This window comes from Serinus canaria, chromosome 7 (genome assembly GCF_022539315.1).
Source record: "Serinus canaria isolate serCan28SL12 chromosome 7, serCan2020, whole genome shotgun sequence".
Classification (NCBI taxonomy): domain Eukaryota; kingdom Metazoa; phylum Chordata; class Aves; order Passeriformes; family Fringillidae; genus Serinus; species Serinus canaria.
The window spans coordinates 29,881,617-29,894,904 of NC_066321.1; the positions used below are offsets into that span (position 1 = coordinate 29,881,617).

The 13,288-nt window shown below is 41.3% G+C and overlaps 1 protein-coding gene across 5 annotated transcripts in view; it reads right to left on the reverse strand.

Annotated features, from left to right (window-relative positions):
- Position 1: 1 nt before the first annotated feature.
- Positions 2-13,288, reverse strand: part of MFSD6 (major facilitator superfamily domain containing 6) — a 43,278-nt gene continuing 29,991 nt past the window's right edge. For 4 of the 5 annotated variants that reach the window (XM_018911710.3, XM_018911711.3, XM_030241115.2 and 1 more), the window contains 5 exons: positions 13,124-13,221; positions 7,286-7,447; positions 6,619-6,717; positions 4,565-4,845; positions 2-2,192 (listed from right to left, as the gene is read on the reverse strand). In XM_018911710.3, coding sequence (XP_018767255.2) covers positions 2,010-2,192; positions 4,565-4,845; positions 6,619-6,717; positions 7,286-7,447; positions 13,124-13,221 — 823 coding nt within the window. In that variant the 3' untranslated portion in view covers positions 2-2,009. Of the gene's footprint in view, positions 4,261-4,564; positions 4,846-6,618; positions 6,718-7,285; positions 7,448-13,123; positions 13,222-13,288 lie in introns of all 5 variants that reach the window. The other variant, XM_050976765.1, reaches the window with a different exon arrangement.

Consider the following 13,288-nt stretch of genomic DNA (forward strand, 5'->3'; position numbering starts at 1 on the left):
GTATGTTATGGATATTTTATATTTCTTACCACAGTTTTTTACAGTTTCACAAATATCAAAATCCAGGTGTACATGTCCATTTTGCAACATAGAATGACTATACAATTCCAAAAAGAGCAGGCATTTCAAATACACAATTCTGAAGTGTAAACACAGTGTACAAGCTCTTCACTTCACAATCCAGGTGCTATGCAGTAGCAGCTGAGGTAACACCATACAGCATGAACTCAACAAATGGTTGGTTAGCCTCAAGATGATTTTTAGCATCCTTCTGTCCCATCACCTGTTCAGTCTTTAGTTCTCCCCCAAGTTATACAAACATACAATAAATACATTTCTGATTTTAAAGGACACTTAGACAAGTCATGAGGATTTATGTGAGTACAGTACATTTAAGTTCAAGTGCAAAAAAAGTAACTAGTGGCTAGTCATCGATGTTTCTTTTTATTGTCTATGGTGTTGGTCCCAGGCACTGCCAGAACGTGGGTTGTTCTAAAAGCACAGCTAAAGCACAGCTATGGGACACCCCTTCAGTCAAAGTGGGTAAACCTGTGAACCCCCTTTCCTGCTCAGCTGCTGCCACCTTCCTCCCCCTGACTCTGGGCTCCTGCTGGCCTTGACTCTGGCTCAGCTCAGTCCCCCAGACCTTCCCCATGGAAGGCCTCATACCCCACACATATCTCACCTCCAGGAGGGCAGCTGAGCAGTGCTCCCTCATCCCATGGGAGCATAGTGCTCAGGATCTCCCGGGAACAAGCTGCTAGTCTAAGAAAATGGGCCAAAACACTGTCCTGACTAAACCCCCCTGACTCTTCCCTGAGCCCGAGGATTTCCCTCCAGCAGCAATTTTCACTATGCACCAGACGAGCTGGCTGCAGACAGTATTAAGAAGCATAACAAAACATAATCCAAAGTCCTCCAGTGTCTTGACATTGGGCAAAGTAACTTCCTAAACATACTGCAGCTGAGTTACATTTGCTTCCTCCTGAGAATCTCTCATTCTACTTGATTTCTGCATCCACTACTTTGCCCCTATAATCCTAAACATTGAAGATATTTAGGTGATTCCTCCCTACCCCCCCCACCTTCCCTAGGCACTTAAAGCTTACTGTTTTCTTAATAAATAACCATAATAACTACACTGCATTAAATAAACCCCTGTATAGATGATGAAATAAAAAACCCAAAAAGATCACTGATCAATCTCAGGCTGTGCAATCTGGACCAAAGATTCTTGTCTCAATATAACATCAAACCTAAAATTACCCAAATTCACACAACCTTGTGCCCACCTGCAGGGCAGCAAGCACAGAGGGTAACTTCTTCAGAAGCCTTCCTCCAGCTTTTGTGTTGCACTAAAACGCCAGTTCCAAACCTTTGCTTTGCAGAACTAAACTTCTATCTCAAACAACAAGACATTAGCTTCAAAGCCATATTCTGTGAATATGCATGTGGTTTACTTCATCCCTCACCATAATACTAAGATACACTTTCTTAAGCTATTCTGTTTCTGAGAAATCTTTCCAGAGACACTTTCATGACATGGCTAGAATTATTAGATCTGGTATTTTCTGATAGACTATTCAGGGAAATTCAGTGTCTCTCTTAAAAAGCCATTTAATTTTGATTTGGGAATAAATTTAAAGGAAAAAAAAAAAAGATCCAATTGAGTCAGACACACTGTGCCTCAACAAATGAGTAGTGAACTCCCTTCTTCCACAGATGACAAAGAAATTTCATAGCACTTGATTCAGCTTTAGCAAAGCAGCTGAGAATCCTTCCTACCATTATATCTGGCCACATCACTTCCCTCGAGAATCCGACCTTTTGGCTTCCCTGCTCATGTTGCTCTGCGTAGTCATATGAATATTCTTTATATAGTTAAAAGCTTGCACTGCATCATGTTATGACTGTTAAGATGAAGAAGTCCTACTTTTGAGCTCCTACTCCAGCATTTCCCAGGTGAGAAGCAGAGTTCCATGCACTGGATTTGATAAGATGAGCGCATCTCAGGGCCCTGCAGCAGCAGGCTGAGCATCACGACCCGACACCACACGGCTGCCATCTGCTTGGGAACCTGATGGTGCTGCAGGGCTTGGTGCCAAACAACTTCTGGACTGCTCAGAATCTGTTGGATTTTGGGGTTGTCTTGCTGAGCTGGCTGATGAAGCACTGCGATTCTCATTGGTTTTCTACAAAAAGGGGAAAGGATTGCATGCCAAAAGTCAACATAAATGCTCAGGACACTGTCCCCACTGGCACCCCCCATGTGCATTCAGGCACTGCTGGAACGTCACAAGGCACTTGCTTTGAATGCCCACAACATAACGAGTCAAAAATAAAGCAGCAGAGCAAAAGTATTACATTTAAATCCAGATGACACTAATAGCAGGCAGACAGCAGCTTACCTTCCAGATCTTTTCCTAACTGCACTTTCCCAAGAAGCATGCAAAAAACAAACTTGTGTTTCAAGGGGAAAAAAACAATTAACTGGTCTTCAAAGTGTTTAGACAAGATAATTCTTATGACTAAGCAAGTCTATAACTTTTTTCATGCTTCTCAAATAGAGTTTTTCTCAGTTGATCCCACCCTCCCCAAGATATTGCTCAGACTCTCTGACTGGCAGAATTTTTGCTGTGTTGACGTACAAATCTATGCAGTCTTCTCAAACAAGCCTTATCAGGGAACATAAGAGCACATTTAAACACCAGTTACATTCCCAGGGCTGAAACAGCAAATCTCCACACTAACACATTTCAATAGAAGGTGATGCACTGCCTATGATTTTTTGTTTTACACTGAAGCATAGAGAGTAGGGCTAGTATGTCCTTTTGTTTGAAGGACTATGAGGAAGCAGAAGTAAAACTAATCCAAAATCTTAATGAAATAGGAAGGAATCATTTTTGTCACTAATTCTCTGTGCACTGATTCTCCTTCCAAATGATCTATTTTAATTTTAAGGAGGCTATTTAACAAATTCAGTAAAAGAGCTTGACAGCCTTTTCCTGGTTTCAGTATTTTAACATCATCAGCCTAAAATAAATGACTGAGCACAAAACCTGAAATATTTTGAAGCAAGTTTGTCCTCTTGGAGCACTGAAGGAGGGATGAGAAATTTTGGAGAATACATATGATGAAGAAAATGATACAGTTTTCTTGGTGCATTGAATTTTGGCACATTAACAAGAAGTACTTTTGTATCAGCAGTGTATTTTTAAAGGAATAAAAGCATTGTGAAGAGAACATGTGCCATAGAGAACAGGCACAAAAGCCCTCCTGGCACTGCACAGTGCTCAGGGAAGCAGCTGAGTTGTGTCTGGCAGTGCTGGACAAGTCACTCTCAGACACCACACACCTGCAAAACATTATTTTCTTGCCATGCCCATTGCCTGAGTTCTGTGTAACTTCTCTGCTCTGATTTAACAGAGGGCAGCTTACACTCATCAAGACCCTGAGTACATCTGCAATGGGAAACTGAGCAGTTTGTTTGGACACAGAACTTTGATGTAATGTGTAAGAGACCTTGTGATACCTTCAGCTCACATTCTTTGACTCTGAACAGGTCAAAAACAAACAAAAACCCTAGCTAACCTAAAGCATGCCTCTAATGCATTTCCAAGAATCAAGTCAAGTTAGAAAGGCAGGAGGTCACTGACCAGGTGAAATTCCTACACCCAGCTCTGCTGATTCACACTCATATCCCAAATTACCCATTTCTAAAGACAGCACTTGTGGAAAAAGCATTTCTGTGTTTACGCCTACTGGGTGCAAGAAGGAACCTCTCCCACCCTGAACTTCAGACAGGTAAACACAGGGCTGAGACTGACCAGGCTGTTCCAAACCCTGATGCCAGCACCTCCCTACTTGGCTTTGCAGTGTGCTCCAGCTCCAGTTGGAAAGGCATGGCCAGAGCATTACAAGTTCAAGATCCAAGCCCATCCAAGCACTGAGGCAGCTGTTACAAGCTGCTCTGTGGGGAGAACAGAAGGGTAATGGTGCACAGTAAGCACCAGCCACCAGATATTTTAAGTCCAAGGATAGCTCTTATCTGGTAAAAAAGAGATTAACTTCACTTGAAAAGAAGGTTTTGTATCAAATCAGCAGCTGTCTGGCACACAGCAGCCACGTACACGTCTGACAGCATCATCTAAGGAAGCAAAACTAAATGAAATTATTTTACAGTCTGTGAAGCAGCTGTGCATCTTCATGTTGAATTCTCACCTTGTAAGTTTTACAAAACGCATAACCTGCAGATTCCAACTAATAGGAAAAAAAAATGCAAAGTTAAAGGGAATACAAATATATCTAAGTCTGTAAAAAAGAGTCCCTTTCTATGTCTCTTCTTCTACCATCTTCAGGAAGATACTACTTGCAAAGTTATTCCTGCTGCATTATACACAGAAAGCAACTCTATTTCAGGCAGTATTTCAACTACTGTGTCACAAGTCCAGTTTTACTACAAGCTGACAGAAAATACTTACCAGGTACTAACAGATTTACAGAGCTATAAAGGTTTTAAAGCAGCTAAAATTACCTAAGAGCTTCCTGAACATTAGAAGATTACCTGTAAAGGCTGATTCTCAGGAGTGGGATTGGTTTTGGATAGTTTAACCATCTCTTTTATCTGGTAGACAGCATAAGCTAAGGTGACCCATGGAGAAGAACTGATGCCCCAGGCAGGCTTGTTCACATCCTCTTGCTCTTCCTGGTGTTTAGTTTTCTTTGGAGGGAGTCTGGGCTCAGCCCGAGGCATGATATCTTCTGACTGCTGCTGCACAAGGTCAATGGTTGCTATGGGAACAGGACTGGAAGGCACTGGGATCCTTTCCGCCAGCATTGTCTTCTCTGAAGTTTAAAACAAAATCATCACTGGCAAAGCCAACAAGCTTCAAAAAGAACAACCCTGAAGCAGACAATGAGCATGAAGTGTTCCTTGCTTTCACACTGTGGTTCTCAGTGCCCTGGAAGCAGAGCACTGGCACAGCCACCAGGAGCCAGACACAGCACAGTCTGGTTAGAGCAGTGTGGCTGCTGTGCCACTGCACAGGGGCTGAGGAGCATGAAAAACTCCAGCTGGTCCCAGCAAAGAGTTCCTATGGAGTTAGGCACTTAGTGAGACAAGAATTAAGGATGGTGACACACTGGAAGACACAAAGTATCTGTCAAAGAGTTTCAGGTAAAGGAAGAAATCTTCCCAAGAGACTTTACATCTCAGGTCTTCCAACAAACTGTAATAGTTTTTGTAACTATCTCAAAATGTCATCCATAAAATGACTGCCATGACCCAACCCAGCATGCCTTACAATCCTGAACAGCCAGAGTATTCATACAAAAAGTAATTAAACAGATTTTTAGTAACTGGGAGTTATTTTCAGTAATATCTCTGTGCTCTTTGTAAAAAACACATTCTGTAAACTTTGAAAAAAAATTTTTTTCCAAAGAAAATATTTTACAGATTAAAAAGATCTTTCTTTAAAAATTATAAAATTACTTTTACACATTTGGTTTAAAAACTCCTAGATAGTACTGGATATTTTAAAGCAAGGGCTGGATGTTCTCAAGGAGTGAAGAAACAAGGAGACTAATCTTGCACACACTTGACCACATGCTTCACTTTACTCATCCAACTGGTCTGCTTGAAAGCAGCCTAATTACTGTCATGCTTCAAATTAACATACACACTGTTAAATGGGTAGTGTGTATTAAATGGAAAGCAAAGACAGAAACAAAGAGAACAAGGCCACTATGAACAAACTGGCCTTTTGTAGATTTGTGTGTAACTAACTGAATGCTGATGGGAAGGTGAAGCAGCAAATAGCCTTTTCACCTTTCCATTTTTTGCCATTATCATTTGAACACAGGTGAAGAAAATACTAGCAAAATATGTATTTGAATACTTCAGTACAGGCAGCTTGATAACTAGTTAATTTAATATTCCAGCTAAAGAAAACTAACTTTTGTTTCATATTCAAAACTCATACTGGAAAGTATGTGGGTAAAAAGCAGCTCAAAAAGTAATGACTTTTCACAGTTAGCCAGAGTTTTATTGTCTTTGTAAAAATTATAGTCACAGTAAACCCCTAACTTTGCTTCAAGTATTTAGTTTCTGGTTAACCTTTATATTGATAGAGATTAAAAAGTTCAAGCTGCCCCAGAGGGGAGATATCTCAGATTAAAAAAAAAAAAAAACCTATAAAATTTTTTTGTCCTCTGAAGCCACCTCTATCATTTCTAGCAGGTGGCTTCGACTGGCAGAATATGAGAGCACAAAGTGGGACTGAGGTGACCTTAACGAATTGATGCAACTGAAATGACTCACTACAGCTGTGAGGACTAACCTAAGGATTCTCAGAACTCAGAGGACATACAGGCAGCAAAATAGATCATGCTTTCCTTCTGTGGACACTCAAGAGCTCAGTGCTGCCCTTCTTGCAGCAGCATACCACTTCAATTTCTTCATTGCTCAGGACAAAAACTTCCCACTTGAAAATGAACTCTTTTGTCAAAATCCAAGTTAAGACACCAAACAGACAAAAGTAAAGGTGCAGGAGCAGCTACAGAGAGATCTTTTTTCCACTGCTTCTAATTCTGTAATGTCTCTGTGACATGAATATTTACCTTCTTCTTCATCAGGAACCAACATCCACTGGATCAGTGCAAACAGAAGCAGAATCACTAAACAAGCCATCCCTATTCCTCTGAATGTGGCAGCAGGACCTGTAATGAGATTTTTTTTTTTCCTAAATTGAGAACCTACTTACTTAATAAAATAAAATGAGTCAGCATGATGTGCTTCTTGGCTATATATTGTCCATGTAGACTCTTATTAGCTTGTTTCATTACATTTTCCTCCCCCATCACTTCTTCAACAGGCCTTGTAAAGGATTTTTAAGCAAGTAATTAGATTCTCATTTGTTCATCAAGAGGCTTTATAGTATCAACCTATTCTCTCACAAAGGATTCATTCATCTTACAGATGAGGTCAGGTATTCGACACAATAATGGAAATATCTAGGTATAACATATTGAATCAATCTGGACACCGACAGAACAAAGCCATGAGCAATTTGGCCTGAAGGCAGTGCTGACCTTGCTTTGATCAGGGGCCAGTACTGGAGATCTTAGGGCCCTCCCCAGCCTGAGAAGTTCTATGATCCTGTGATCCATACAAAGTGCATAACTCTTTAACATGTAACAATACCTACAGCATAAATAAGTTTAAAGCAGACAGTTTGGTAAAACCAGAATAAATAAAACTAAAATTTCCAATATTACTTTTGCTTACCGAAGTAATTGACCAAAACCCCTCCAACCATGGCTCCACATCCTCTGCCCAGCCCCAGGTGCAGACCTTGCAGGATTCCCTGCGCCGACGTCCTCAGCTCCGGAGGCACAGCCGCGCTCAGGTACGAGATGCAGGCTGCCCAGATAGCTGCATGGGTGACACCTGCAGAAACAGACAGCACAGGAGCACCAAGGCCACAGGGTGCCAACACAACATCAGAGCAACTGCACTCACCAGCTGGAGCACAGGGAGAGAAAAACAAGAAAAACTCTCCAGTGACAAATGTCTGTGAAGTACAAATCAGCTTTTGGTAATGTGATACTAGCAACCAAGCCACAGAGACAGGAGTTGTCCTGTCTCCCTCTCAGCTCTTTCTCCCTCCAAGATGACCTCAGTTCTCTTCTGGAGACACAGTCCCCAGGGGGCAAGTCTCTCTGCCAGATTCACTGTGCCTTCCTAGTGACCCAGGGCCTTTGGAATACAGTCCCAATTTCACAAGCTGCAGGCAATTAAAGCATTGATGCCTCTCAGCAGTCTCCTTACCACCACAGGGAAGGCAGCACAAAGGTCATAAAATCCAGACACTATCAGAGATATCCATGCCATTTCAGAGGCAAGGATTCATCCCCTCCTGCCTTTCTCACAGGGCAGGAAAAAGCACCTCCCAAGCAAACTCTTGCTGAACTCAATACCAACACACTCTGCATTTAGCACAGAATGGTCCAGATGAGAACAGCACACAAGCTCCTCGGGGTAAGCCAAAGACATCACTTTCCATGGCTACTGAGAGGCAGTGCCTCCCTCCTGCTGCAGCTGCATCCTGCCCTGTGCCTGACCCTGTGTTGGTGCTGCCAACACTTCACTCACTCCTGCAGCAGCCATCCTCAGTGCCGCCAACCATGGTCCCACAACAGCCCCAGTCCTCAGTGCCACCACCCACAGCCCCACGACAGCCCCAGTTCTCAGTGCCACCCACCCACAGCCCCACGACAGCCCCAGTTCTCAGTGCCACCCAACCATGGTCCCACGACAGCCCCAGTCCTCAGTGCCACCAACCATGGTCCCATGACAGCCCCAGTCCTCAGTGCCACCAACCATGGTCCCACGACAGCCCCAGTCCTCAGTGCCACCAACCATGGTCCCACGACAGCCGTAGTCCTCAGGGCCACCACCCAGAGCCCTATGACAGCCCCAGTCCTCAGTGCTACCACCCACAGCCCCACGACAGCCCCAGTCCTCAGTGCCACCAACCACGGCCCCACGGCCACCCCAGCCCCCAGCAGAGACCATGCAAGTGTCTATCCAGCACTGGGCTGGCAGATTTGGAGCTGGGAACACTTTTTCCTCCTCCAGGAAAGCTAAAGGACAGCCAGCAAATGACCCTCAGCTGGGAGGCTGGTTGCAGGTGGAGCCCTCGCCTTGGAGCACCTGCCTGAGGGCCTGTGTGGAGCGGGAAAGGACAGGAAAAGGCAGGGCTGTAGAGAAGTTAGAAAAACAAAACAGTTTTGTACTGCATCACACATTAAATAAGACTGAACTATTTTGCCACCCTCAGATTGAGTGGGAATTTTCTTTCCTTATTTCAGAGGTATTAAAAATAGTCATCACAGTTTACCAATTCCTAAGCTCTACTGCCTCAGTTTTAAACAAATATTGGCACAACTGATGATTCAGTCAACATGTTTCTGTCCTCTACACTTGACTTAGTAATGAACAGTTGGACAATCAATAATTACTTAGGCATTTAGGCTGAAGACTCCTAAGAGCAAGAAAACACATTTTCGTAAGATAAGGAATAATGTGGATTTTGCTTAGGTAAAATGAGCAATAGCACTACATGAAATTGACATAGTGCAGGTACACACATATTAGATGTACACCAGGCTATCCAGGTCAAATTCACTCAAAATCAAACCCAAAACTCCTCAATTCACTCAAAATCAAACCCAAAACTCCTCATGCACATATGTAATATGTGCATGTATCTCTCTCTCAAGGTTTTGGTACTAGTACATCCCAGTACTGAAAAACAAAAAGCTTGCATTAAATTGAGTCTGTATTACCTTACCATTAAGAGTTTAAGGCTTTAAAACTCACAGATTTTCTATGCAAAAAGCTTAAGAGGTTTAAAACTCACTGAGTCTCTGCTTTCTTTAACGCAGATCCATGGATGCATTGCAAATAGCAACCAAGAAGAAAGCAGAGCTAATTTAAAATAGGTAAAGTGGTTTTGGTTTAGAAAATACATCAATTAACATAAAACATGCACTTTCACTGGCTGTTAGGAGCAAGTCAATTCTTAAAGCCAGACAAATAAAAAACACATCAAAAATTATTTGAACTGAGTTTGTTTGAACACAAAAGGCCATAACTTAACCAACAGGTTCTTGGATGTTTTCATCTTCAGCAGTACAAGCCCCACTAGAACACAGTGTTCTCAGTTTCTCTGAAAACAAATCCATACCTTTAAATCAGCTCACTACACTTGCCTTTAAAGGCACAGCCTTTTTATTTTAGTATGTGTACATTATTAATGTGATTTTTATTATTTACACAACAATAAGTATTTGAAACAGTTTTTACCACAACTCACATAAGAAGTCTGGTCTGGATTACTGTTACTGCTAACCACAATTCTTTTTAAAAGAAGTTGCTCACTATATATATTGTGACATTATTTGCTAAAACCACTAACCACCATTTCATCATCTGCACAACAGTTCCAACAAGTGCAGCAACCCTAGAGTGATGCTTGTAATTTTAGTGAATTTAGGATAATTCATATGTAAACTGTGAGCTGAAGATTTGGGGACCCAAATTTATTTCAAGAGAAATATGCATCATAATTATTGTCAGCCAAAGGCCAAACTCTTTGCTCTCTAGACAGAACTGTGTTGCTGGAACATCAGTAGGAGTCACTTCTTAGAATAGTACTTGTTTTGGAGTTTGCTGAGTAACTGCCAAGTGAAAACAGCTCATTTTCAGGTTAACAAGATGGTTTTGTAATTTAGAAAAAATTCCTGTCATGCAAATTGGTGAGCTAGCATGGCTGTTAACAGAGAACCTGGACCAGTGCCCTGGAACAATAAATTGCAGCTAACTAGCATAGCAAAACTTTATCTGCTAAGTGCCAAATGAACAAGATTGCTTGTGTGCAATATACAGATATATATGCTTTACAAGGATGCCTTGAAATCTTCAGTTAGTACAGATTCAGCCTCAACTCTTATTTTCATACATTGCTTGTGCAAGTCAATACAGCATAGTGGTTGAAAACTTTGGATTGAGACGTGAGTTTAAATCTCCTCATTTACTTCTTTGAGAGTGCAATGCAATGAGAGCTGTCCTCATCCCATCTACAAACAGCAGCTGGAACACAGCATGGTTCTTATTACAATCAATAGATGCAATCTGCAGAGTCATCTTCCAGAAAGGTCTCCATGCCCTTCAGCAACAGCAAAAGGGGATAATCCTGCTTGTATTGCAGAAACATATTAAACAGAAAAATAAATTTTTTAAAGAAGTCAACTAAAACTTCTGTTAGCGTTAAACCCCTCAAGCTGAGGGGTTTACATAGAATGTGACAACTTCCTGGGAAAAAGTTCTGCACAATTAGAGCAAGGACTTCACCGAGGGGTTTCAAAGACCTGTCAACTTGATGGCCCACATGGTGCCCACATGTTGTACACAATCCACTCTTTTTTTGGTTTTCAATACTTCTAATCCTTACATGGAGAAAATAGCTACAACTCTTGCTTCCCTCTGTCAACAAGCTCACTTAAAAATAAGAGCTTCCACCTCACCTAATTTTATTAAAGTATCACTTCTTACTGCCACTGACAATAGAGTGGTTATGTAGGAGAGAAAGCAGAGCCCAAAGAAACAGGACTTGGAACTGCTGCAGAAAAAACCCATAACTCTAGAAAAGATGAAAGCTGGTAAGAGCAGGAAGGGAATGAATAAGGGGGGGGGGGGGAAGTCAGCAGTACTTCTAAAAAGATAACCCTGATCCCCCATTTGGCAATACCGAATAGGATGACTAGAATCCCACAAATGCAGTGGCAGTGGCCAGACACACACGGGGCACCCATGGACATCAGGGACCCACAAATGACATCTGAAAAGGGCCCACAGAACACAGAGACCTGGGGCTGGCTGGGGGAGCTGTGCATGGGCTTGGTTTGGGTTTAGCTCTCTCATTTGCTGACTATAAATAACTGCAAATAGCCAGATGAACCAAGGAGCCCATGATTCAGCAGTGGCTAGACATGGTAACATCTGGCAGATACATTTATGACTAAGTAATATTTTTAAGGTCCTTAATTTTTTCTTCAAATCTCAGTTACTGAGGATTTGTGTACTGTGTACTCTTGCTGTATGCAAAGCCAAACCAATGTATTGTGCAATTCATACCTAAATTTCAGCAGAATAAAAACTACATTCAAAGTACAAGAAACTTCCTTTTCAGCCATGACTTATAGGATGCTTCCAGGCACAAACTTATGGCTGTACAGGTGAAACCAAAAGGGTTTTTTCCTGTACTTTGATACGGGGTATCTTTAAAACAGGATTACCTAAAAGGAAACATCCCAAGCTTTGTATTCATCATTTGTTTTCCCTAGATGTTTGAGCAGGTGGGAGTATAACACATACTCATTCTTCAGGTTCTTTCTAACACGTTCCTATTTTAACACTTGGTATGAACAATGAAGAATTAATTCAAGAGTTGTGGTTTGGGGGCTTTTTTTAATAACAAAATTCAGAAGCTTGCTGTTGTGGCAATTATAATATGATAAACTGGTTTTGTTAGCTCAGAATGTTAAGGAGCCAGGACACAAATGGATCTCTGTGTGTATGTAGAGATCCACACAGTGCTCTCTAATGGCATTTTGTAACTCAAAGTCTACATTACAAAGATTTCTGTAAGTATAGCAGAAAAAGTTAATTTAAATTCAAGTTATGCTGCATACAGAATAATAAAACTTCTAAGTATAATCTGAGGAAAAAATCTGAAATATTATTGTATAAAACCAAAATACTGGCTTTAAAAAGATGGTAAAATACAGTACTCTTCAAATATTGAAGAAATAGAAAGTAAAACAGTTCCAGTTTTTCATGGTTTTGAGAAGTGGTGCCCACCACAAAAAAAGGTCACAAAAAAGACAACAAAAAGGTCATAAAAACTAAGCTAGAACAATGCATACTTTAACATTGCAATGAAGTTCTTAAAGGCTTCTACAACAGGATTTGAAAACAGGACTCCAGTTACTTGTCAATAGACCACACCTCTGTCCTTGTAAATAAGTTTGTGAAAGGGCATAGCTCTTAAAGAAGTTCTCTTAGCATTGAGAGAACTTCTGCTTTAGCTATTTAAACAAAAATTCTATAATCTAAAAGTACTGCTGGAAGTGAAAAACTGAAATATTTAACAGAGACAGAATGGCACAGGCTATGTTTGGAGGTTTTTTGCGGCATCCTTTCAAGGACTGCAACCTCTGGCATTTAATGACGTTCACATTTATCACCAAACAGGATTTGCAGTAGGTGTGTACCCTTGTAGCTCATGCTTCTGTCTCTTTGTTTATTTAGAGGGTGTGTTGGTCTCACACAGTTCTGTTTGAATAAATAGAGAACTGTACACAATGAAATGCACACCCACCCTTTTGACGTCAAATATTTCCCAGGATAAACAGTAATGGTTTATGTGTTTTATGAACCTGCATCTTCTGGGGTATTTGTGGTCAAAACAACAGAGAAATACCAGATTTTTTACTTAATCATAGCTCACTTGAAAACAAGAGAAATGAGAGCACCTGATCTTGTGCTGGAAGCTCTTACCTTGGAGCACTTCCATCGGAAGAACGGTCCAGGCATTTTCCAGGTACGAGATGTAGATGTATCGTGCTGTGTTACAGGCCAGGCCAATATAAAGCACTCTAAAGGAAATAGAGGAAGGAGAAGTCAGGATAGTCTGCACTTTCCCTTTCTAGTATGTTATAATTC